This window comes from Myxine glutinosa, chromosome 7 (assembly GCF_964187855.1).
Source record: "Myxine glutinosa chromosome 7, kmMyxGlut1.1, whole genome shotgun sequence".
Taxonomy (NCBI): domain Eukaryota; kingdom Metazoa; phylum Chordata; class Myxini; order Myxiniformes; family Myxinidae; genus Myxine; species Myxine glutinosa.
Window position 1 is genome coordinate 103,873,253 of NC_136267.1, and position 25,579 is coordinate 103,898,831.

The 25,579-nt window shown below is 46.0% G+C and overlaps 1 protein-coding gene across 1 annotated transcript in view; it reads right to left on the reverse strand.

Annotated features, from left to right (window-relative positions):
- The window catches only part of LOC137431612 (neuropilin-2-like), a 350,182-nt gene that overhangs the window by 250,437 nt on the left and 74,166 nt on the right, over positions 1-25,579 (reverse strand). The window contains exon 2 of the mRNA XM_068123132.2: positions 18,282-18,459. Within this exon, the coding sequence (XP_067979233.2) occupies positions 18,282-18,459 (178 nt within the window). The remainder of the gene's footprint in view (positions 1-18,281; positions 18,460-25,579) is intronic.

Consider the following 25,579-nt stretch of genomic DNA (forward strand, 5'->3'; position numbering starts at 1 on the left):
CGTTGCTGTGGCAGGTTGTTCCATTCCCGATGTAATGCACGTTCCAATTCATCCAGATTGGCTATTGGAGGGACCATCTTCGCAATTTGTCGTCCCAACATGTCCCAAACGTGCTCGAGGGGGTTCAACCTGCCACAGCAACGCATACGACGGCTTACAGGGTCTATGAGACGTAGGGTTGAGTCAGTGATCCGATCACGTGGGTCCTACACACGTTATTGACGCAAAGATCGCTAGAGGTCTTCTCAGAACAATGACTGTACGTTAGAAAACATAAACGTCATCCACACTGTCCGTGATGGACCTATAGCTCCATACTTAAATTGAGGTGAAAATATGCCTAAAATTCCCAAAAAATTTCACCTTAAATTATTCAGAATAAAATATTGAAAACGGCATGATTGTTAAGTTTTTATGTGACCACAATATCACTTCTCCAGAAAATATAGCAATATCATGGGTATATTACACTGTTTTGACGACAACAAACTTGTAATGTGCGAGGTTGTAAAAAAACGGGGGGGGGGGGTGCTTAACTTAATTCTTTGTGTATACTTCCAAGAACCTCCAGTTTTGCAGTACTTAGACAAGCTATATAGGGTAGTGTATTGTATGTAACAGGAGCTGTCAAGTGCAGCCCCTGGGAAGTGGGCGTGGCATGTGAGAGGGTGCAGTATCGGTGTGAAGAAGAGGTCGCCAATATGCCAATTGATGCTGCGTTCTATGGTGATCAATAAAGCCTCTATCTCATAAACTATGACTCAACGTAGTCTTATTACAGTATATAAGGGTGAAGTACAAGATTGCTTCAATAGCGCTAAACTTCCACATTTTTTTAAACGATCTTTAAGATCATTATACTTAATTAAAATTGAAATACTGAATATACTTAAACACTGCATGGGTTACCATGTTCTATGAACTCTCTAGTTTAAAATTCTATGTTTGCTGAGGCTATAGACACTAATTCTGAATATAACGCAAGATAAAATGTGACGAGTGGAAAGGCTACAAGTTAGATTATATAGCTTGAAGAAAAATCATGCATGTTTGAGTAAATTGTAGCGGCTTTCCAGATATGGGACCATATAGTGTTGATATAGTGTTGAAGGTTGGCAGGATGATCTATATTCTAGAGTTACGCACACTGACCTCTAAGCTGTGAAGCCTGGGTCTGAATCTCGGCCTGCTATAAACTCATGCCATCCCGGTGTTTCACAGACAGGGTGATTTATCAATGTGTGTGCCATCCCTCGGATGGAGGATACAACTGGGCGCCCCGTCTGCTGGTATTAGCTGGAGGACGTTAAAGATCCCACGGTGTCCTTCGCTTAGAGCCGGCGAGCTACCGCCAGAATCATTAACAAATCACAAATGTCGCCCTAACTACTGCTGAGAAGTCCAACCACCCAGGATAACAATTGGCCAGAAATAGCTAAGGCAGCACTGACGCTCTGTAACAGAGTGTGGTACATCAGAATCAGGATCAGAAGTGTTGAGAAAATTATTGTGGCTTTAGATAAAGCACCATCGAGCAAAAATGAGTAATGTCTATGAGGGAGTCGGGGGAGAGAGTGGGAGAGGTAGACTCTCAAAAATGTGTAGTAGAAAAGAAAATAAAGTTGTTGAGGTGAGGGTCAGAGAAAGTATGCAATGGAGAGAGGGATAATGCACAGTCAGTCATCTTTTGCATTGTCGTCCCACATTGGTACGTTTGAGTTGTGCATTGTGTTATTGCCTTGAGTACAATATTTTTAAGGCTGCAGTCGACCATCTTCTGGTTGGACATTGACTGATTACTGAAGCTTGGTTTGTGACAGTCATGATTTTAAAAAGCTTTATTGATAATAATGCAGTCGTGGTCAAAGTGTTTTTTATATAGGAAGTGCACTTTCAATTTTCAACAGAGAAGAGCAGAATAACAGGGAAGAAAAGGTCAAAAGACGTAAAGTGTGTCAAAAGGGAAAACAGGTTGACCAAATCAAAATGCAACAGTGAATCAGAAATTGATAAGAACACCTGATACTAAATAATACAGTGCATTCAGAAAGTATTCAGACCCCTTCACTTTTTTCACATTTTGTTATGTTGCAGCCTTATGCTGAAATCGTTTAAATTCATTTTTTACCTCATCAATCTACACTCAATACCCCATAATGACAAAGAGAAAACAGGATTTAAGAAAGTTTTGCAAATTTATTAAAAAGAAAAAACTGAAATATCACATTTACATAAGTATTCAGACCCTTTGCTATGACACATGAAATTCAGCTCAGGTGCCTCCCATTTCTCTTGATCATCTTTGAGATGTTTCTACACCTTGATTGGAGTCCACCTGTGGTAAATTCAATTGATTGGACATGATTTAGAAAGGCACACACCTGTCTATATAAGGTCTCACAGCTGACAATGAATATCAGAGCAAAAACCAAGCCATGAGGTCGAGGGAACTGTCTGCAGAGCTCAGAGACAGGATTGTGTCGAGGCACAGATCTGGGGAAGCCCACAAAAAAAAATTCTGCTGCATTGAAGGTTCCCAAGAGCACAGTGGCCTCCATAATTCTTAAATGGAAGAAGTTTGGAAAAACCAGGACTCTTCTTGGAGCTGGCCGCCTGGCCAAACTGAGCAATCGGGGGAGAAGGGCCTTGGTAAGAGATATGACCAAGAACCTGATGGTCACTCTGGCTCCAGAGATCCTGTGTGGAGATGGGAGAAACTTCCAGAAGGACAACCATCACTGCAACACTCCACCAATCTGGGCTTTATGGCACAGTGGCCAGACAGAAGCCTCTCCTCAGTGAAAGACACATGAAAGCCGGCTTGGAGTTTGGAAAAAAAGCACCTAAAGGACTCTCAGACTCATAATATATGCAGTATATCTCTGCCCTCCCTTTCTGAAACTCAGCTGTGAGACCTTATATAGACAGGTGTGTGCCTCTCCAAATCATGTTCAATCAATTGAATTTACCACAGGTGGGCTCCAATCAAGGTGTAGAAACATCTCAAAGATAATCAAGAGAAATGGGAGGCACCCGAGCTAAATTTCAAGTGTCATAGCAAAGGGTATGAATACTTATGTAAATGTGATATTTCAGTTTTTTATTTTTAATAAATTTGCAAAACTTTCTTAAATCCTGTTTTCTCTTTGTCATTATGGGGTATTGAGTGTAGATTGATGATGGAAAAAATGAATTTAAACGATTTCATCATAAGGCTGCAACATAACAAAATGTGAAAAAAGTGAAGGGGTCTGAATACTTTCTGAATGGACTGTACTTCCTGTACAATATACACATTAAGACAGGTTTTAAAAAAGTTTTTTCCTTTCGCTGTTAAGGGTTTAATCTGGATGTCTAATGAAGCTGGTCACAGGAAGTCTTACAATTGCATGTGCCTTTGACAGGAAGTTATCCATGATTGTGGATTCCCCTTGGGTGGTTACAGTCTCCATTACCCATGAATGAGTTATCTCTTGTTTGACAAAGTCTGACTTAGCACAATCTTTCACCTTACACCAGAGTAACCAGCAATGGGATTAGTTTGATTAGTATGACAACTTTACATACTACAAGATAATTAAATTAATAAATATAGGTAATTAGCACTTAAATAAATTAATCTTCTTTGTAATATGGTATACATAAGGGAAATGTGCAATTGTGTTACAATGATATCAAGGCTGCATTGCAAATGAGTAATCCTATCACCATGCTTCATGAGCAGTATATATCTAGCAGAGCTACAATAGTAAATATTTATTGTGGAACTCTTAAAAGTTCAACTTGTTAACTCTTAAAAGTTAAAAACTTGGGCGATTCTGCCCCTGTTTGGAGAACACCCAGCGAGGCCTTCATCGGGGCCAAGCGAGCAAGGGCGTGTCGGGACCTGGTTCGCACCAACCGGAGCTGTTTTCGGATGACGTGCTGATGTCCTTGGACTTCGCGGCAGTCTCTGGGCCGACCGGGCCGACGTGCATCAAAGTCCTTTCCAAGGGTGTGGTGCTGACCGGGCTGCCGTGGTGCTGACCGGGCCGCCGTGGTGCTGACCGGGCAAACGTGGTGTGGTGCTGACCGGGCTGACGTGGTGTGGTGCTGACTGGGCAAACGTGGTGTGGTGCTGACCGGGCCGCCGTGGTGCTGACCGGGCAAACGTGGTGCGATGCTGACCGGGCAAACGTGGTGTGGTGCTGACCGGGCAAACGTGGTGCTGACCGGGCAAACGTGGTGCTGACCGGGCAAACGTGGTGTGGTGCTGACCGGGCTGACGTGGTGCTGACCGGGCAAACGTGGTGTGGTGCTGACTGGGCCGCCGTGGTGCTGACCGGGCAAACGTGGTGTGGTGCTGACCGGGCAAACATGGTGTGGTGCTGACCGGGCTGACGTGGTGCTGACCGGGCAAACGTGGTGTGGTGCTGACCGGGCCGCCGTGGTGCTGACCGGGCCGCCGTGGTGCTGACCGGGCAAACGTGGCGTGGTGCTGACGGGGCCCCCGCAGCCGTGATGCCCCCCCCCCCCCTCTAGAATTTCCATGTTTTAAACGTTTCCCAGTGTGTACCCTGGATTTAGAATAGGTACACCGTATCCCTGCGTGTCGTAAGAGACGACTAAGAGGGTTGGCGTCAGGAAGGGCATCCGGCCATTAAAAAAAAAACATTGCCTCAAAAAGAGAACCATGACAATTATAACTACAGATGGGCAGGGTACAGCCCGAAGTGGAGATCGGTTTCTGAGGTTTGGGACATGGAATGTAGGGACAATGACAGGGAGATCAGGAGAAGTGGTGGAAGTATTGGTCAGAAGAAGAGTGGACATATGTTCTGTGCAAGAGACGAGATGGAAGGGAAGTGGTGTGAGAATGGTGAAGGGTAGGCAGGGACAGAAATACAAGTTTGTGTGGCAAGGGTGCCTGGAGGGCGTGAATGGTGTTGGTGTCCTGTTTTCTGAGGAGTTTGTAGACAGTGTGGTGAGTGTGACGAGAGTGAGTGATAGGTTGATGATGGTGAAAATGATGATTGGAAAGCTCTTGGTGAACGTCATCTCGGGATATGCTCCGCAGGTTGGTAGTTCCACAGCTGATTTGTTGATTTGTAATACTCAGTTCCACAAAGAGGATAATAAGCTTGTTACAATGTTACATACACGTCAGGTGGGTCGACGACAACCATTGACTACCTGATGGTGCATAGGCGAGATAGGGGGCACCTCCGGGACACAAAGGTGATCCCGGGGGAGGAGGCTATTTCACAGCACCACTTGGTTGTCTGCGACATAAGGGTCAAAGGTGTGAGGAGAGCTCGGCGGGTGAAGTGCCAACCGAGAATGAAGGTGTGGAGGTTGAAAGAGGTGACAGTAAGGGAGGCATTAAAAGAGAGGCTGAGTAGGGTAGAGGATGATGTGGTTGAGCTTGAAAGTGGTTGGATGAGAATGAAAGCTTGTCTGTTGGGAGCCATTGGTGAGGTATGTGGATGGACAAAAGGACCACCGAGGCACTCGGAAACATGGTGGTGGGATGATGAAGTTGGAAAGAGGATTGACGAGAAGAGGAAGAAGTTCAAGGAGTGGCAGAAGGCGAAGGGTACGGGAGCAGAAACAGCAGAGCATGAAAGTTATAAGGCAGCCAAGAAGGCTGCAAGGAAAGAGGTAGCAAAGGCGCAGGAGGCATGTAGGAAAATGTTCGGAGAATGCTTGGATTCGGAAGAATGTCAGAGAGCAGTATTCAGGATTGCAAAGCAGATAGCGAAAGAGAGGTGTGATGTGATGGGGGTGAGTTGCTTGAAGGATGAAGTGGGACAAATCGTTGTGGACCCAGATGGAATTAAAGGAAGATGGAAAAGATATATGGAAATGCTGTTGAATACAGAGAATGAATGGGATGGCAACATAGAGAGTAACCCAGTTTTAGGACCGGCAGAGAAGATAACTGAGAAGGAAGTTGAGGAAGCGATAAAAGCAATGAAGAGTCGAAAAGCGGGAGGGCCGACGGGAGTTGTGGGAGATATGTTGAAGGCAGCAGGAAGTTGGGGTGTGAAGAGAATGACAGAGATCTGTAATCTGGCGGTGAAACAAGGCCGCATTCCAGTGGTTTGGGAACTGAGTACCCTCGTCCCTCTATACAAGGGGAAAGGTGACCCTCTAGAGTGTGGCTCGTACCGAGCGATAAAGTTATTGGAGCATGGAATGAAGGTATTGGAAAGGGTGTTGGAGAGGAGGATAAGGAAGAAAGTGAAGGTCGATGAAATGCAGTTTGGATTTATGCCAGGAAGAGGAACGACAGACGCGCTTTTTATTGTGAGGCAGTTGCAGGAGAAGTACATGGAGAAGAGGCAGAAGTTGTTTCTTGGGTTTGTTTATCTGGAGAAAGCATTCAATAGGGTTCCACGCAAAGTATTGACATGGGCATTGAGGAAGTTAGGAGTGGAGGAATGGTTGATGAGAGTAGTGATGGCAATGTACAAAAGAGCGCGCACAGCTGTAACGATGAAGGACGGGAACAGTGGTGAGTTTGAGGTGAAGGTGGGAGTGCATCAGGGGTCGGTACTAAGTCCACTACTATTTGTAGCTGTGATGGAGGTGCTGGCTCAGAACGTAAAGGAGGGTTTACCGTGGGAGTTGTTGTATGCAGATGATCTGGTGTTGATTGCGGAAAGTATGGATGGACTGAAGGAAAAGATGAACAAGTGGAAGGAATGTATGGAGACAAAAGGCCTGAAGGTGAATATCGGAAAGACGAAGGTGATGGCAAGTGGTAAAGCATGTGGTGAGGTGGAAAGAACTGGGAAGTGGCCCTGTGCTGTGTGCAGGAAGGGTGTCGGAGTGAACTCCATTCAATGTACAATGTGCGCTGAGTGGGTTCATCAAAAATGTAGTGGTCTGAGAGGGTCATTAACCAGTGTGGCAGCTACATTCAAATGTAAGGTGTGCACAGAGGGAGCTGCACATGGAGGAAATGTTGAGTTGGATCTTGGAGACGGCGTGAAGCTGGAAGGTGTGAAAACATTTTGCTACTTCAGAGACATGCTGAATGGAGAAGGTGGATCAGACTCGGCAACGGTTGCTGGAGTGAGATGTGCATGGAAGAAGTTTCGGGAACTGAGTGGCGTGCTGATGAGGAGGGGAGTGTCGTTGAAGCTGAAGGGAAAGGTGTATGCTGCATGTGTGAGAAGTGTTATGATTTATGGGAGCGAGACATGGGTTATGAACGTAGAGCAGCAACGAAGGTTGGAAAGGGTGGAAATGCGAATGGTTCGATGGATGTGCGGAGTATCGTTGAGAGAGAGGAAGACAAATGATGAATTGCGAAAAATGATGGGAATAGAGCCTGTGATTGATGCTGTGAAGAGGAACAGGTGGAGATGGTTTGGTCATGTGTTGAGGAAGGATGAAAGTGACTGGTTGAGAAGAGTGATGGAAATGAATGTAGAAGGAAGTAGAGGACGGGGAAGACCGAGAAAGACTTGGCTAAAGATGGTGGAAGAAGAAATGCGGGCAAGGGGGTTAACAAGGAGAGATGCAGAAAATAGGGCAAGATGGAGAAGATTGTCATGGGGACCGCAAGGCTAACCCCCGCTCTAGCAGGGAAAATGGCCTTAAAATGCATGTTGTTGTTGTTGTTGTCTTAAAAGTTCAAATTTAAAGTTCTACAAAAAGTTTGGTGTGCATTCACCGATATTCTATATGCAGTACAATATGCATATATTTTATCAAACATGTCAGCACACAACTCAATGATAGATGTAATGATAACTTGATGATGGATTCTTGAGGCAATTGGACAGTAGGTGGTTGAATGCAAAAGAGTAGTATTATCGATAGGACAGTATGGGCTTTCGCGTGAATAAAATGTCATAAATATTGCAATGGTGTGAGTTGCTGAAGATTGGATGAAGATATATACTGTTTGTCCAAGTGTGATGTCATATATATGTCAAGTTGTAGATTTGTTATTGCCTAAAGTTCAGTTATAGACGTTGGTTGCTAATGTGTTATGATTTAAATGTTGTTTAAAAATGCTATTTTCATAAAGTTAATAAAGGGTTTTTGCTTCGTTTTAGTTTTGGATGAGGAAAGGCTCGCTTCGGTCGTGCTGGACAATTGTATACGTGTGCTTTTTTCGAGGCTAGATAAGGCCGGTCGTAAAATCACGCTCACATGCGCGTGATTTTGTGTAACGCTAGTAGAATGATTAGATTGCAGACATAAACCTATCGTTAAAACCATATATATTTTGTATTAATCACAGCGACGCTTGACTCTGTATAAACATGCTTTGAATTACTCATGTGAACAAACCCATATATTTTATGGTCTTATCTGGCCAAGCATGCACTCTTCTCTCTGTGAGTTACATTTCTGTTTTCTCGGAGCCCAGAGAAACATCTGGTCCGAATGATAAGGAAGGGCTGACTCCCCCGAATGACAGCGGATGACGGTGGGGGCTAGGGATAACGGTGGGAGGGACTCTCGCCAGTCGCTTTGTTCTCTCGGAGATTTTCTGATAATCGTATTCATATATAAGTGAATGAGAATCAATGCGTTTCCAGGAAGGCTAGACGTGGCATGAAGATGGTTCTTGCTGTAGATGTCTGGCTTCTTCCGGATCTGTATAAGTTGGTTTTAAATAAAAGCTGCGTCATTTCAGGCTATTTGTGGACTTCTTTTCCAAACGAAGAGCTGCTTCTTCACAGATGGTACCAGGAGTGGGGTCAGCACCGGACGACGGGAAACGGAGCCCGAGGGACAGGAGGAAGGCTGCCTGAGGCCGGCGCCGGCACGCGGATTTGATTAAAGGTGGGAGTTGTTTTATATCAGAGGGCTATTATTCCAAATTCGTACCTTCCTCCCTCGAGCGGGTTCAGTCTCCCTGTCTCCGCGCGGCCTGCACTCGAACAGAAATTGTAAGTAAAGGCTCATTTTAGGCCTCAGAATGACGTGGCTTTGTTAAAGCCAGGATAAACAAGTAAGGATACCAGTAAGGACTTAACAGTAAGCTTAAAGTTACAGTTAGCACCAGGAGGGGAAAGTGAGGTCGGACAGCCGTAAAGGTTGAGCCAGGCCGAGAACTTTCCAGGAAGGAACAGCCCAGAGACAAGATGGGGTATGCCATTGCATGCCAGGGAACGAAGGGCTGTGGCTAACTTAAGAGGGCCATAAAAACATGGCCAGTAAAAGGATTTGCGCAGGATATCGGTAAAGATAACGTTCGATAAGGGTAGGAACGTTATAAGTTAACAAGGGAAAGGGAAAAGTGAGGTCGGACAGCCGTAAAGGTTGAGCCAGGCCGAGAACTTTCCAGGAAGGATCAGCCCAGAGCAATAAGATGGGAAGCAAGCTAATGAAAGAAGGGGAACCCCTTAAGGGAACCCCGGCATCTTTCATGTTTAAGAGGCATCATTTTGCCGCGGTAAGACCAGTAAAGGACTGGGCTGTGTTAACTAAAGATTTAAATAATCCCTGGCCAGAGGACAAGTAAGTAAGCAGTTAAACAAGTAAATCAGCGAGTGATGCCGCTGGACCAGATGCCAGACCAAGACCCCCCACCCCCCCAAGCCCTGAGCCCTGTCCCAGGGCCACAGGCGCCACCTCTCCCACCCCCGCCCCTGTTCCCCCAGGGGTTAGACCCCCAGAAAACTAGACCAGCCGCCCCTCAGGTTCACCTTAGCCCGGGCAATCCTTTTAGAGGACAAGAAATTAATGGGGCGGACAGCGGGTTCGCGGCCCCAGAAGGGCTAGGAGTATTGTATTGTACCCCTCAGTGGAAGGGCTCACGGAATCGGAGAACTCACAGCCTACAATCGAGATGTGTCCCTTTAAAAAACCATTTGAAAGAACCAGATTTGGCGGCTATGCAGGAGCGGGTGAGAACCTTGCTGGCTGAACAGCCCGGTCACGTACCGGAACTTATGCGTTTGTGGATACAAAATACAGGCGCAGATTGGCGGGACGTCTGCCACATGGGAGAGGCTGTATTGCCAGCGCGGGTGTGGGACCAGGCCAAAGTACACGCACGCTGGCCGAATGTAGCACCAACCCCGGCCCAGACCCTCGACGATTGGGGGGCCCTGGTCGACCTGTTGTTGGCCGGGGTACACATCGCACTAAGGCTAACCGACCAATTAGATGAAGCGGCCGAGCAGTGGGACATGGGCGACGATAAGAAGGCCGATGTAAAGGACGACATGTTGCAAATGCTTGCCCAGGAATCCATAAGGGCCCCCTCCCCAAAATTCGGAACCCACAAGGGCCCCCTCCCCAAAACTGGAACATACAAGGGCCCCCTCCACAGCCGCAGAATTGGGCCGTGCAAAAGGACCCCCCACCCCCCCCCCCCCCCAAGACCTGAGCTCAGTCCCGGGGCTCTAGGCAACACCCCAACACCCCCCGCCCTGCCTTCCCTTTTTCACCTCAACCCACCCCGTCCAACCCGTCCCAAAAATCCTTTCCCTTGAATAAGAGACGTAACATGAATGAGGAATGAATGTATATTGGGATGTTAATTGACGTGTGTATCTAGCCAATGTATTTGTCTGTATGACATATGCAAAGCAGAGGGTTTCGGTGTGAAGCTTTGTAAGTGATCTGCTCGACGTGCGGGAAATTCAGGCCGGGAATGTCCATTTTAGCGTCTATCCGAGAGAACAGGCGAGGTCCTGAACTGAGTCCGGATTTTCATCTGTTTGGGAGTTGTTTGGGAAGCGGATTGATATAAATCGGGTCAGGAAAGCACTCGGAGTGCCCTTGTCGACCTACTGTTGATATGAAGCGGTTTCTTGGAGATGGTTGCAGGATGGGCTGCTTTGTCTTTCGAGCGGCAGTCGGACGGAGGTTTGGAGTTTGTGGAACTGGAGGTTCAGAGTTTGGGTCGAAGTGTGTGTTTGACTGGAATCGAAGAGTTCATTCAATGGCAGATATTGTGGATTGTATGTGTGGGATGTATCGCTGAGGCAGCTCACCTTTGGAATTGGTGTCGTGTGGTGCATTTGGGGTCGGGGAGGTGGAGCGTCGGAGATCCTGTTTTTTGCGATGTTTACGAGCTAGGGATGAGTTCTGACAGCTCACTGTTATGACGGCCCTCATTCGAGAGCGGCGCGCAGTTTTGGTTGCCACGGCTACGAGCCTCGCAGGAAACCGCGAGGCGGGAGCGTTGGGATTCGTGTGGAGGCACGAGGGTGCGCGCCAGGACGGGGGGCGGCGTGGCGTCGTCGCGTTGAGATGGTTGTGCCAGGTCGATCGGCGATCTCTGAATTTAAATCGGATTTTTGTCATGTGTGTTGTGAAATTAACGTCTATCCGAGAATCCTGGCGATGTTCGTTTAATTAAAGTGTGGTACAAACCTGTGTTTCCGCCGTGCGGCTCCGTGGAAGTTTGGGTAGAGGGATATTGTGCATTCGGGCAGGAGCCGAGCGAACCGCGAGTCACGTGTGCGCTGAATGGGGGCTCTCGGTTTTGGGCAGTTGTCGTTGTAATTGTTGTTGTCAGGATGGGAAATAAGAGCAGTTGTTGTTGAGTTTGTTGAATTGGGTTCAGAGGATGAGATTTGCTCAGAGTGCCGGCGATAACTCGCCCACTCTCAGAGGAGGATGTGTGCCCAAATGCATTGTGGGTCATTTCGACTTTGCTGGATGTCGGACGTTCATGTCAGTATCTTGTCAGAATCTTCTTCTTCATGTCATGTCCTTCATCCTTCATCTTCTTGTCCTTCATCTTCATGTCAGAATTAGACATGAGTCATGAGCCATGTCGGAATAGTGAGCCTGCGACATACATGCCATGCAATGTCACAGAAGGAATACGTTATTTAAGATGGATTTATATAAGGGGAAGAAACGATTTCTAAACTAAAATTCGATTTCTAAAAATGATTTTCTAAACGCTAAAATAAACGATTTCAAGACAGAGTAATTAATTTCCGGTGACAAGTTCCAACAGGAAGTCTTGTTCATACAGTAAGTGAGGTACAGTGCGGAGTGGCGGCTGGAAGATGCCTCGATGCATTTGTGTTGATCGATGCGCCGGACAAAGGGTTTGCTGGCGAGCGATGCTGGTAAGGTTGTTATTAAAACGCATATGGGTCTGGGGGCAGATAATGTGGGACAAGCTGCCTCACGGGCGCTGCAGGGAGAGTATTTGGAAATTCAATAATTTGAGCAGAAATGTCACGTTTTCAACAGAACGCTTATCCGAGGAAAGAGGAATATCGAGGTTTCAACTGTCGGTATGTGGTGTGGCTTGTGCCAAGGTGTGGGCGCGAGGAGGTGTGTTGATGAAGCGTTGTGCGAACGAGGAGGGATGTGCGAAAGGTGTGCACCAGGTAGAGAGGTGCTGCATTGTAGAGCACGCCTGGAAGTTCCTGGGCGGATTGTGACGGTTGTTGGATTCGTAGAAGCTAGCATTTTGCGATGTGGAGCTGTGAGTCACAAAATGTAAATGTAACACAGAGAGATGGACAGGACAACAATGGAGTTTATATGGACGGGTTTGGGGCAGGTTCAATCTGACGATTACAGAGGGCTTTGTTCTGTTCACGAAACATGTAAAATTCATGGAGTTGAAGTGGTTTGCAAGAAGGCAGCAGAGTCAGTACTGGGATGCAACCTCGTCCAGGGGTTTTGGTCCAGCCTGCAAGGAGTCCAGGGGCTTGTTTCAGGGCTGGGTCGCCAAAAATGGGATGCTGTGCCCATCTGGATGTAAAATTATCCATCAAGGACGGGGAATGATGTGCAGTGTGATTGATTGGAGGTAATAAGGATTTGTGTTGATTTCCTGATTTGAGTTCATCTGGAAACAAAGACAGATGGGATTAATGTGTATATCAGGAACATTTTGGAAAAGAAATATGGATATATGACATTACTAAAATATAACCAAGCAATTGAGAGTTCTTGGGTTAATGGGATATAAATAAATGCATCTACAAGTTGATGGTTTATAAAAATTTAGTTCTGGATGATACTTAAACGATGAACAATGTTGGCAATATACAAAGAATGTGACTTGTTTTTTGGGGGGAAAACATGTGGTTTAAAATTGGTTGGCTAAGTTTTAAAGATGGAGATGTTTCGCAGAACTCTTATGATTATTTATATGAGTGGTGGACTATTCCATGGCGAAGCATTTTTCAGTTTATTGAAAGTTGGATTTTGTAAAATAATGGTTTAATATAACCACAGTAGAAAATAATATACAGATTTGGGACATTTTGTAAACTTTCGAATAATGAGAAGATTCATAAAATTCATAAAAGGTGGATACTGGGAAACCATCGATGTTGGGGGCAAAGTTATGGGTGGATTTGGTGAGTGGTTTTGGGCAAACGAAGATTAATTTAGATTTATCATAGTTAAGTTCGAGGAAGTTGATTTGAAGCCAGAATTTTATTTGGATGCCAGAAAGGAGAAAGGAGATGCTGTTGTCTACTCTGAATGACAGGTGGTGGTATCCAGGGCGCTGAGGAGTTTGTTCACGCTGTAAAGTTTGTTTATTTATTTGTTTATTTAGTTTGTTTATTGTAGAGAAGAGTGCTTTTGGGATTCCGGAGCCAGAGTGGATAATTTGAGAGTAGTAGGTGGTCCTTGTAGGCTTGGGAGTGAACTGATTTGGGTTTAATAGGCACAAGCTGGTCTAAACAGGGTGAGGAGGATGGTGTGATTGATGATGTCAAAGGAGGCGTTGAGGTGAGGAGGATGAAAATGTTGAGGTTGCCGGCGCCAGAGGAGAGAAAAGGTCGCTGGTGATTTTGAGGAGAGCAGTTTCAGTACTGTGGCTGGAGCAGAATCCGGATTGGGATGTTTCATACAGGTTATTGGCAGAGTGGTGATGTTTGAGTTGAGTGGCCACAGCACGTTCCAAAACTTTTGACAGAAAGGGTAGGTTGGAGATGGGTCTGAAGTTATTTAGGGTGTCAGGGTTTAGTCCAGGGTTTTTCCAGAATGGGGGTGAAGTTTCACGAGTTTTTGGGGAAATCGGTATGTGAAGCTGGATTAAGTTGGAACTGCTTGATGAGCCATGGAGATGGATTGGGTTTTGTTGTTGGTTGTCTGGGAGTTCGGTTGTTGCATTGCCAAAGGTTTCTGTGTGGTGGACACACTCGTTGGCTGTTGTCTTGTGTGACGTGGAGGGAGATGTATGTGGCTGCGTGTGGCTGCCTGGAATCGGGAAGGCGGCTACAGTGGTTGATATTGGTTGTGGATTGTCCGGGGTGCTTCGATTTGCATAGGGGGTGAAGATTGGGATATTACATTATTTTAAGTAAGTATTGGCATGAGTAATTACATAAGTAATTATGAGTTATTATGAGTATTAGTTATGAGTAAGTGATTATTACCTTCGCAAAAGCGGAAGGTTATGTTTGATCGCTGTGTATTTATTTGTATGTCTGTGTGTGTGTGTGTATGTGTATGTTATTCGCATAACTCAAAAAGTATTCAACCGATTCGCATGAAATTTGGTGGGATGATAGGTTATTATCCGGGAACCATTTGATTAGATTTTGGAATCGATCGGGTCAAAGGTCAAGGTCAAGGTCATGAAAAGGTCATGGATGTGATTACAATATCAAACTTTTGGCGGGATAGAATGGTTTAATTTGAAACAAATCTTCCCGCATGACAACGTAGGTGTGGCTTTGCTACACAGATCTTGTAGTCTTTTATTTTGGCAACAAAAGTAGCTGCGGCGAAGGTATGCGCTCTACCGAGTGCCCGTTCTAGTTTTAGTAAAGTTACATGTTTCGCTGTGTTGTGGATCTGGGGACAAGCTAGTTTGATGGGTACCCTGGGGTCTTCGGCGTGTCTATGTGTTTGGCCGTCGGGTACACCGGACTCTTGAATGGGTTTTCATGAGACGAATTTCAGACATAACAGTGAGAATCTATTTTGAGCGAATCACAGTGGGTGAGGAAAACATTGTGTGTGACCAGACACCAGAACTGACCAGAATTGAAATTGGAAGTAGACCAGGTTATTTCTATTATTTGTTTATTCGTGAAAATAAATAAACAATAGGGGGAGGTTAATGGAGGTTAATGGTGGTTTGTTTGTGTTAATGGAGGTTAATGGTGGTTTGTTTGTGTTAATTCTAGTTGAAACTCTAGCTGAAGTAATTTTCGTTTATTTTTATTATTTTATTGATTTTTTTATGATTTTGATTTGATTTGAGATTTGAGATGATTGATTTTTATTAATTTTATAATTTTATTTTTATTGATGTTGGAAACAGGTAATGGGATGCTGAGAGAAGGATTGAATTTAATTTGAATTGGACTGGATTAAATGGGATTGAATTTAAAAATTGAATATTGGATAAAATTGGATCCACTTGAAAAAAAGTGGATTAGGAAATTGGAGAAAAGGTGTTCTATGAAACTATGAATTGAATGAATTGAATCTATGAATTGGAGACCTGTAGACCAGGCGCTCCCAGGAGACTTGTGGACCAGGTGTTCCACCAGAGGAAAAAGACCAGGTGTTCGTGGAGCACTTCACCTGCAAGAACGCCTTGGAACCAAGGTGGAAGGGACCAGTCCAGGTGTTGCTGACTACACCAACGGCAGTCTTTTGCGAGGGCAAGACCTCGTGGATCCACGCCACGCACTGTAAGTTGGCCATACAAGCACCAGACACTACACTGCAAGATAAACACAACCACAACATAACGGCTATAACATTCTCTAGGGGGGTTAGTAGGATTAATGGGGTGGTAAAGGGACTCCAGTGCTTATCCACCCACCTGGTCCCACCCCATGGGACAATGTTTATATGCGGCGACAAGGCTTACCCCTATTTACCAAATAATTGGGGGGGCACATGTTATCTGGGTTCAGTCCTTCCTGACGTTGAGATACTGGATGAGCTAGACCCAAAGTCCTTGGACAGGCGTTATAAGAGGTCAGTCATGAACGAAGATGGAACCACTAAACTACACGGGAGCCTATGGGAAAAGGTGTTTGGTTTCTTCTTCCCAGGAGCGGGCACAGTCATGGATAGTTTCCGGATAGATAAATTGGCTTTGGCCCTAGAAAAGGTGGCAAACGACACCGCTACGGCTCATGACATACTATTGGACACGGTAATTCACATGCGTACAATGGTGATGCAGAAGTGAGACTAAGGGAAACTAGCCACGCCCTGACGATCGATCGGATCGCGCGCGAAAATTCTTATACATTTAGCTGGCTCACTGACTGGTTCCAGGGATGGACGGGCACCATAGTGAAGTGGTTATTGACCGCACTGGCTGTGATAATCGGGGTAGTAATTTGGGGGGCACTAATGAAATCTCTAGTCCTCCTCTGTATGAGAAAGTATTTTACAGGATGGAAAGTGAAGAAGCCGCCGACAACGACTATGGCTCTGACCACAGAGGCCGTCGACCTGAACAGGTCCTTCAACAAGGCAGTTGCGACCGGCGCTCCAGAAAATTGCATTGAATTTTGTAATGACTGTGATACTTGTGCGGATCCCATGTGGGAACTGGCTGCTGCCTGTAACGGTGTATGTGATGACTGTGATACTTGTGCTATAAACCCCTTGCGTGTACTGGCTAACGCTGCTTATGTATTACAAGCTGACAGCTGCACGCCCCCTTCCGACCCAACTATGGATCTGATTGCGACGCTGGGTCTGGCGGTCGAGGGACCCGACGTGGATATCCTAGACCCGCAAGCCGACCAGGCGCCCAAGGGAGACTTTGACATAAAGGAAGTTCCTCTCTTTGCTTCATATGTATTAAGTTCAAATGCTTCAAGTGAATCGGATTTTTACGCTCTGTACCCTGACCAGGAAATTGAGACACAAGATACTGACAATATTATGTATTCCCCAGAACAGCAGCACGTGAGGGACCTCATGGGCATGATCGTTGATTAACTTCGAAGATCTGCAAGGACTGAGTCTGCAAAGGGTGGGGGGAGCAAGTTCCGCAGGGGAGGTGGTGGCCCTCTGGCGGAGCAGAACCTCATCTGGACCAGACACCTTCGTTGTGGATCCGAAACGTTAATGGACTTTCATGTTCTGAGCCCTCAGGCTCCGAGCACGCACCACACGACACGTTCGCCAAATGCACGGGCGAGGCGCTTTGGGCGCACGATATGCCCTTGGGAGATACCCGCATTACACAATTATTTTTCAATAAAGCCCGATGTGGCACGTTGTCTCTTAAGATACTTTGTCTCGACGAGACAAGAGGAAGGAATGTCAAGTTGTAGATTTGTTATTGCCTAAAGTTCAGTTATAGACGTTGGTTGCTAATGTGTTATGATTTAAATGTTGTTTAAAAATGCTATTTTCATAAAGTTAATAAAGGGTTTTTGCTTCGTTTTAGTTTTGGATGAGGAAAGGCTCGCTTCGGTCGTGCTGGACAATTGTATACGTGTGCTTTTTTCGAGGCTAGATAAGGCCGGTCGTAAAATCACGCTCACATGCGCGTGATTTTGTGTAACGCTAGTAGAATGATTAGATTGCAGACATAAACCTATCGTTAAAACCATATATATTTTGTATTAATCACAGCGACGCTTGACTCTGTATAAACATGCTTTGAATTACTCATGTGAACAAACCCATATATTTTATGGTCTTATCTGGCCAAGCATGCACTCTTCTCTCTGTGAGTTACATTTCTGTTTTCTCGGAGCCCAGAGAAACATCTGGTCCGAATGATAAGGAAGGGCTGACTCCCCCGAATGACAGCGGATGACGGTGGGGGCTAGGGATAACGGTGGGAGGGACTCTCGCCAGTCGCTTTGTTCTCTCGGAGATTTTCTGATAATCGTATTCATATATAAGTGAATGAGAATCAATGCGTTTCCAGGAAGGCTAGACGTGGCATGAAGATGGTTCTTGCTGTAGATGTCTGGCTTCTTCCGGATCTGTATAAGTTGGTTTTAAATAAAAGCTGCGTCATTTCAGGCTATTTGTGGACTTCTTTTCCAAACGAAGAGCTGCTTCTTCACATATATACATATATATATATATATATACATATATATATATATATATATATATATATATATATATATATATATGCATATATATATATATGCATATATATATACATATATATATAGACTTGAATATTACGAAAGTATAAAAAGAATCTACAAAATAACATCAACGTTTTGAAATAATTCCGACAATGCCAGAGAGACTCTTTGGGGGCCTCAAAATGTATCAGTTCATTTTTGGCAGTTCCAGTTACATATACAGTATAGTAATAATTTGACATAGTAATGACTTCAAAATAAACGAATCGAAAAGATAATGAAAAATGTTAGGACTCAACCTACCGGCACTCTCCAGTTCCTTCCACATCAAAGTGTGGGTTGAAATTAATCACAAGTCGCATGTCTGAGAGTGGAGCTGTAATGAGCCACTCGCACTTCAGATGAGGTGGATAATCTTCAGGATATTTAACTGAGGTCACATATCCTGGCTTGACTGCAGACAGGTTTCCACCACACTGCTCTGTAGAAGGCAACAGAAAGTGCAAGTTTGTTATTGCAAGAAAATACTTCACTGGTACTATTTCTTAGTTGCATGAGTTCTAATAGCTGGCTGTGCATGAAACATTGATAGAGATAAGCAAACTGCAAAAATAAAAATAAAATCTTATACTCAGAGATTATATTTAAAACTAGTACGGACCCGCGGAACATCCGAGCAATGTAAGACGTGACTTCAAGTCAGAAACTCTTCCCCTCTCTCTCCCCTTCACAAACCCCAAGTCCTCAACCTTCGCCTTCCATCACCATCCATTCGCCATCAACAACATCAAGCTCACCCTGTTCAACACCCGGTCCCTCAACAACAAATGCCTCATCCTGAACGAATACATCCTGGATAACAAACTGGACTTTCTCTGTCTCACCGAAACCTGGCAACAACCTCTGGACTACTACACACTTAACCTCACCACACCCAATGGATATTCCTACGTCAATAAACCACGCTCGGAGGGCCGAGGTGGTGGAATTGCCGTTATCCACCGTCAAGACATCAAGACCAACCTCATCTCCATCTCATCTGCTCCATCATTTGAACACCTGGCTTTAAAACTCTCTGGTCGCACGCAGTCAGTCATGGCTGTCGTCTACCGCCCTCCCAAACCACACCCATCATTCCTGTCTGACTTCTCCTACTTTCTGACCCAGCTATGTTCCCTCTCCCCCTCAATCCTCCTCCTTGGTGATTTCAATATCCACATGGACTCCACTGACTCCACAATAACCACTGACTTCACTGATTTACTCACCTGCTTTAACCTCACTCAACATGTCGACTTTCCTACCCATATCCGTGGTCACATTTTGGATCTTGTCTGCTCCACTGGATTAAAGTTGCACCATCTCTCTGGCTCCGACCTCACCCTCTCTGACCACTTAGCCATCACTCTGACCATCAACATCCCCGCCCCAACACCAAGGCATTATCGCACAATCAACTTCCGTAAGCTAAACGCTCTTTCACCTACCTCATTCTCATCCACCCTCTCTGAAAAAATGTCCACTTCTCCCTTCATTGACCTCCACACCCCTTCCGACCTCACTGACTACTACAACCACACTCTCTCCTCCTGCCTTGACCAGCTTGCGCCTGTAAAAACCAAAACAGTTTCTTTCACCCATTCTGCTCCCTGGTTTACCCCTGAACTCCACCTGATGAAAACTCGTGCTCGCCAACTTGAAAGACTCCGCAATAAAACGGGTCTCACAGTTCACTCCCAAGCCTACAAGGACCACCTACAACACTACAAAGATGCCCTCTCCCGCGCCCGCTCTGCCTACTACTCTCAAATTATCCACTCTGGCTCCGGAAACCCAAAAGCACTCTTCTCGACAATAAACAAACTCCTCCGCCCCCTGAACACCACCACCCAGTCATTCACAGTAAACAACTGCATCTCCTTCCTCTCTTTCTTCCAACGTAAAATTGACAACATCTACAACAGCTTGACCACCGCCGCACCCGCTCCCCCTCCAACCACCTGCCCCCCCTTGTCCTGCCATCCCCTGTCTCGGTTCTCCCCAATCTCCCCTACTGACCTCTCTGAACTCCTCATAGGAATGAAAACTGCCACCTGCACTCTTGACCCCATCCCCTCCAGCTTTGTCAAAGCCTCCCTCCCTGCTCTCTCTCCACTTATCATTGCAACAATAAACTCCTCCCTGTCTACAGGCATCGTCCCACCTTCCCTCAAAATTGCTGCTGTTACCCCCATTCTAAAAAAACCTGGTCTAAACCCTGACACCCTAAACAACTTCAGACCCATCTCCAACCTACCCTTTCTGTCAAAAGTTTTGGAACGCGCTGTAGCCACTCAACTCAAACATCATCTCTCTGCCAATAACCTGTATGAAACATTCCAATCCGGATTCCGGTCCAACCACAGTACTGAAACTGCTCTCCTCAAAATCACCAACGACCTTCTCCTCTCCTGTGACGCTGGCAACCTCAACATTCTCGTCCTCCTCGACCTCAGCGCTGCCTTTGACACCATCGATCACACTATCCTCCTCACTCGACTTGAATCCACCTTTAACGTTACCAGCACTGCCCTCTCTTGGATTAAATCATACCTCTCTGACAGATGCCAGTTCATCTCCATCAATAACTGCAAATCCCCCACTGCTCCCCTCCCCCAAGGTGTCCCCCAAGGTTCAGTTCTTGGCCCCCTCCTCTTCATCCTTTACCTGTCCCCGCTCGGTCACTTAATCCGCCGTCATGGTCTCCAATTCCACTGCTTCGCCGATGACATCCAGCTTTTCATCTCCACCAAGTCCGTCTCCACCGACACCCACTCTATCCTGACAAACTGCATCACTGAAATAAAATCCTGGCTTCAAATCAACTTCCTCAAGCTTAACTGTGATAAATCTGAAATAATCATCATTGGCCCAAAAACGCTCACAAAATCCACCCATAACTTTGCCCTCAACATCGACGGTATCCCAGTATCCACCTCCCCTCACATCCGGAATCTTGGCGTCATCTTTGACCAAACCCTTTCCTTCGACAAATACACTAAACAGATCACAAAGTCAGCCTTCTTTCACCTGAAAAACATTGCCCGTCTCCGCTCATCCCTCTCCTCCACGGCTGCACAAACCCTCATCCACGCCTTCATCACCTCCCGTCTGGACTACTGCAATAGCCTCCTCTATGGTTCACCCTCAAAAATCACCAATAAACTCCAATACATTCAGAACTCCGCTGCCCGTCTACTCACCCATTCCCGGACCCGTGACCACATCACCCCCGTCCTTTACAAGCTTCACTGGCTCCCCATCCCCCAGAGAATCCAGTACAAAATCCTCCTCTTGACATACAAAGCCCTCCATAACCTGGCCCCATCCTACCTGGCTGACCTCCTCTCCAGAAACACTCCCACCCGCAACCTCCGCTCTGCTGGTACCAACCTCCTGACCCCCTCCATCCGGACCAAATTCAGATCCTGGGGGGACAGGGCCTTCTCCATTGCTGCTCCCACCCTCTGGAACTCACTACCTCACACCATCAGAGACTCCTCCTCACTCACCACATTCAAAACATCACTAAAGACCCACCTGTTCAACACTGCATTCAACATTCAACCCACAGCATTTAACCCCTGACTATCTCTTCTCCTTCTCCCTCCTTTTGCTTTAAATATTTCCCTATTGATTCTTGTCTTTTTGCAATTGTTGTTTTCATGTATTGTTATGCATTATGTTTGCCACTCTGTCAAAGCGCCTTTGGGCTTCTGGAAAAGCGCTATACAAAATAAATGAATTATTATTATTCCAACGCTAGGACCTCACCCTCACCTTCCCACCTGAAAGAGTCAATCACCTGCCCACTTCAAACCCTTCTCCACATCAACTCCTCTACCCCTCCCTCCCCCCTACACTCACACAACTGAATGTCCTCAACCTTCTCCTTCCAATTCTGTCCCATCCTTGCTCTTTCTTCAACCCGAAGTCCTCAATCTCTCCCTCCCAACCCCGTGTCCTCACCCTCCTGCTACCAACCCCGCTATTAAGGTGTTCATTTCCTCCCCACCTCAAGCCTTTAAACCTCCAACCACCCCAACCTTTCACCCCCCCCCCCACCCCCCCCCCCCCCAATACTGAAAGTCTTTAACCTCCCAACTCTGTCCCAAGTATCCCATCTTTGCTGCCTCCTCACAATCACAACTCTGTCATCCACTCCTCACCCTCCTCCCACTCATAAAATCAATGGGGCACTCCTACGTACAAAAGGCGGAATATTTAACACTTATCCCTCCCTTGCCATGTTATCAATGACCTCACAAAAACCACGATTAAAACAGCCCCGACATTTTCTACATGTCATGGCCCGTCACAGTCGCCTGCCCAATTCACAATCCTGTGAGACATGAGGAAAAGATATGTGACCATGAGCAGGTTCATTGTGCCAATAAACAATCTGAAACAAATTATCTTCTTCCTGATGTGTATACACCATACACATTGTTACAAATAAATAAGACCTCCCACAAAGTCCTTTATGATGACATGGGGCTAAGCCTTGCTTGAGAGAATGCCACAGTTATTTGGGCAGTGTATAAGGCAACAGACCGTTGCTTTGATCAATGAGGTGTATCTTCACAAGGCCCGTGTCGCCTATCGGCATCTTTTTAACTGTAGATTTTATACTGAAGGGAAAACATATAGAAAGGCCATGGCGATTGTGAAAATGACAGCTCCGAAGATGTCTTTGGCTTTGCATAACAGTGAGCACCAACATGGTGGCCATATGATTTCCATCATGTTGAAATTGTGGGTGGTATCAGGCAAGGTGTTTTGAATTACTTGGTGGTGAGGTGTTTTGAATTACATGGTGCTGAGGTGTTTTGAATTACGTGGTGGTGAGGTGTTTTGAATTATGTGGTGGTGAGGTGTTTTTAGTACGTGGTGGTGAGGTGTTTCGAATCACGTGGTGGTGAGGCGTTTTGAATTATGTGGCTATAGGTGTTTTGAATTATGTGGTGGTGAGGTGTATTGAATTACATGGTGGAGAGGTGTAATCATCCCAAATTCCAGTCTGCACCTTCCCCTTCCGTATGTATGTGCTGAGGGGTTCTTTTGTACACCGCTCTTTTCCTACGCTTTCTCCAGGCGCTGCACGACGTCATTGCTGGGCCCGGCAATGACGCGCGCTGAAAGAGAGTACTCAGTTTTCACTCCGGTTTCTTTCTTTATTGTTTTCTTGTTTGTCCTGGTGATATCTCAGCCATCCTTTGAGCTCGGAAGCTGAAATTTGGGGACAATATTGAGCAAGTGCTTTGCCAAAAACTGTATTTTTTGTTTTTTGATTAATTAATTAATTGATTAGTTGTTCAATTACGAGTATTATCAATTAATTAAGTACAGGCAGTCCCCGGGTTATGAACGCCCGACATACGAACGCCCGTACTTACGTACCGACCTCCGTAAAGCCTATTATTTGAAAAATAGAGTTTTGAATTTTTTTATTTTTTTTTAATTATTATTTTTGGTTGTTAGGTGTTTGTTGGTTCTCGATACAGAATCGAGGCTCGTGAAAGAGATAACATTTATCACACAGAAAAAAAATCAAACAGACACACATAGTATATAATAAGGGGAGTGGTGGACAAGAGAAATATGAAAAAAGCTCTGTTCAAGCCACCCTTGATGTTTACTTTAAGAAAATTGACCAGCACCAGGTCCATCCTCTCCAGCACCAGGTCCACCCTCTCCAACACCAGGCCCAACATCTCAGAGAGATATATCAAGGTATGATCGTTTCAAGGTTTGCAAGACATCAATTGGAACGAGAGTAAGTGTTAACCTTTAATCATTATATTTTCTTTTCTATCTAAACAGTTTAAGAAATGTTTCTTTCATGTTTTTTTATACCTATAGATGTTTTAGGTAAAATATTGTTGCGGTTCTCTACGCCGCCCTTAATCCCCTTATCAAGGGGGGATTAATCCCCTTGTCTTTCTGGGCTTGGCGGAACCGAGACTGGAGACGTCCCTCTCGGACACACGCGGAGTAGGGTTTCGGGACCACTTCTCGCTCGTACCTAATTCCCATGGGAGCCATGGGAGCGAGGAAACAAGCCTCGCACGAACCACATGTGGTTTGACTACGCCGAGCGGATTGCGTACACGTGGTCCGCGCAGTTACTTAGATGTTGGAACCCGATTAGAGCGGTACTACCCGTACCACGCTTAGCCAAACGAAGAAACCACAGAAACGGTCGAATCAGGAAGAAAGGAAGAACAAACGGTTTCATTATTTCCCACACATATATACAAGTTCAAGGACGAAGAGACACAGAGCAACCTTAACTTATCCCTTGGACAACGGGCCCGTCTCACACTCACACAGGGAATTGCAGATGGGCAGCTATTCCCCAACGCGTCGAGAGATGGTCCCCATCCGGCTCTCCACGGCCCCGGCACGTCCCGCGAAGATGGTGGCAGGGGAAGGCAGGGACTCGTAGCGCATCTCTCGAACAAAGCAGATGTCGGGGCGTAACGGCAAAGGGCGGACTTAGCGCGGCTAGCGGTTACTCAGCCGTTCTCACTCGCGCATCTCAAATTGCGCGGTATTCGGTTCAGGCACGTCTGACTGTGCCCGCGTATCTGTACCGCTCTCGTGCAAGTGCATGAAGTTCATCAACTACGGCGAGTTCTCCTTTGCTCTCGGCTTTCCCGCGCTAGTCCGTTATCTTTCTCTCTCGCAGCAAGTCCTCTGCTTCAGTCCTTCGTTTGCCGCAAGTCCTCTGCTTCAGTCCTCCGATGCAAGTCCTGTCGAGTGCTTTCGCGCAGCGGGTCTTATAGCTACACCCCCCGAACCTTCTGGAACTCACTCGAACCTTCTCACCACGCCCTCTGACGCCACGCCACCGTCACCACCTCCGAGCTCTGATTGGCAGCTCGTGCTTACCGTAAGCGCTTCCGCCGCTCCACCCTCGACTCCGCCCCGACCTTCCTAGGTCTGCCTCGTGTTAACTCGCCCAATAATCAACCAATGCTTAGCAAAATGGATCGAGCCTATGGATGTAGAATGATCGGTAGAAGTAGGGCCTATTCTCCTGGCTCCTACTCAACGCAGAATTAACACTGGAAAGGAACTAAACTCACAAATACTAAGACATAACTATACTATCGCAAGGCTACATGTTGCTTGTGTGACTAACTATGGGGGGCGAACTTTAACCTTCATTAAACTCACTTGACAAACTCAAAACCGCAACACTGCCCCCCTCCCTCGTCGGACTCGTCCCTGAGTCGAACCTACAAAAACTGGAACGACCAGTTTTGAGAAAGAGTTGGGACTAACTTTTAATTCCGTGTGACACTTAGATGTGGTTCACCCTAACATTTATTCTAACCCATGTATGCGACAGTTTTACAACACTAAATATATCCCACCTACTGCGTTGAGTAGCTAACTAACAGACTCTCGCCGACAATTAACAGAAGTGCGGAATTATTTTCAAACTAAACATAGAGCCGGTGGGCAGCATTTTATATACAATCACAAAACCTAACCTTATTTACATTTCTATGACCCAGGACCTGTCCTTTTTGGAAAGAAGATTGGAGGGGAAA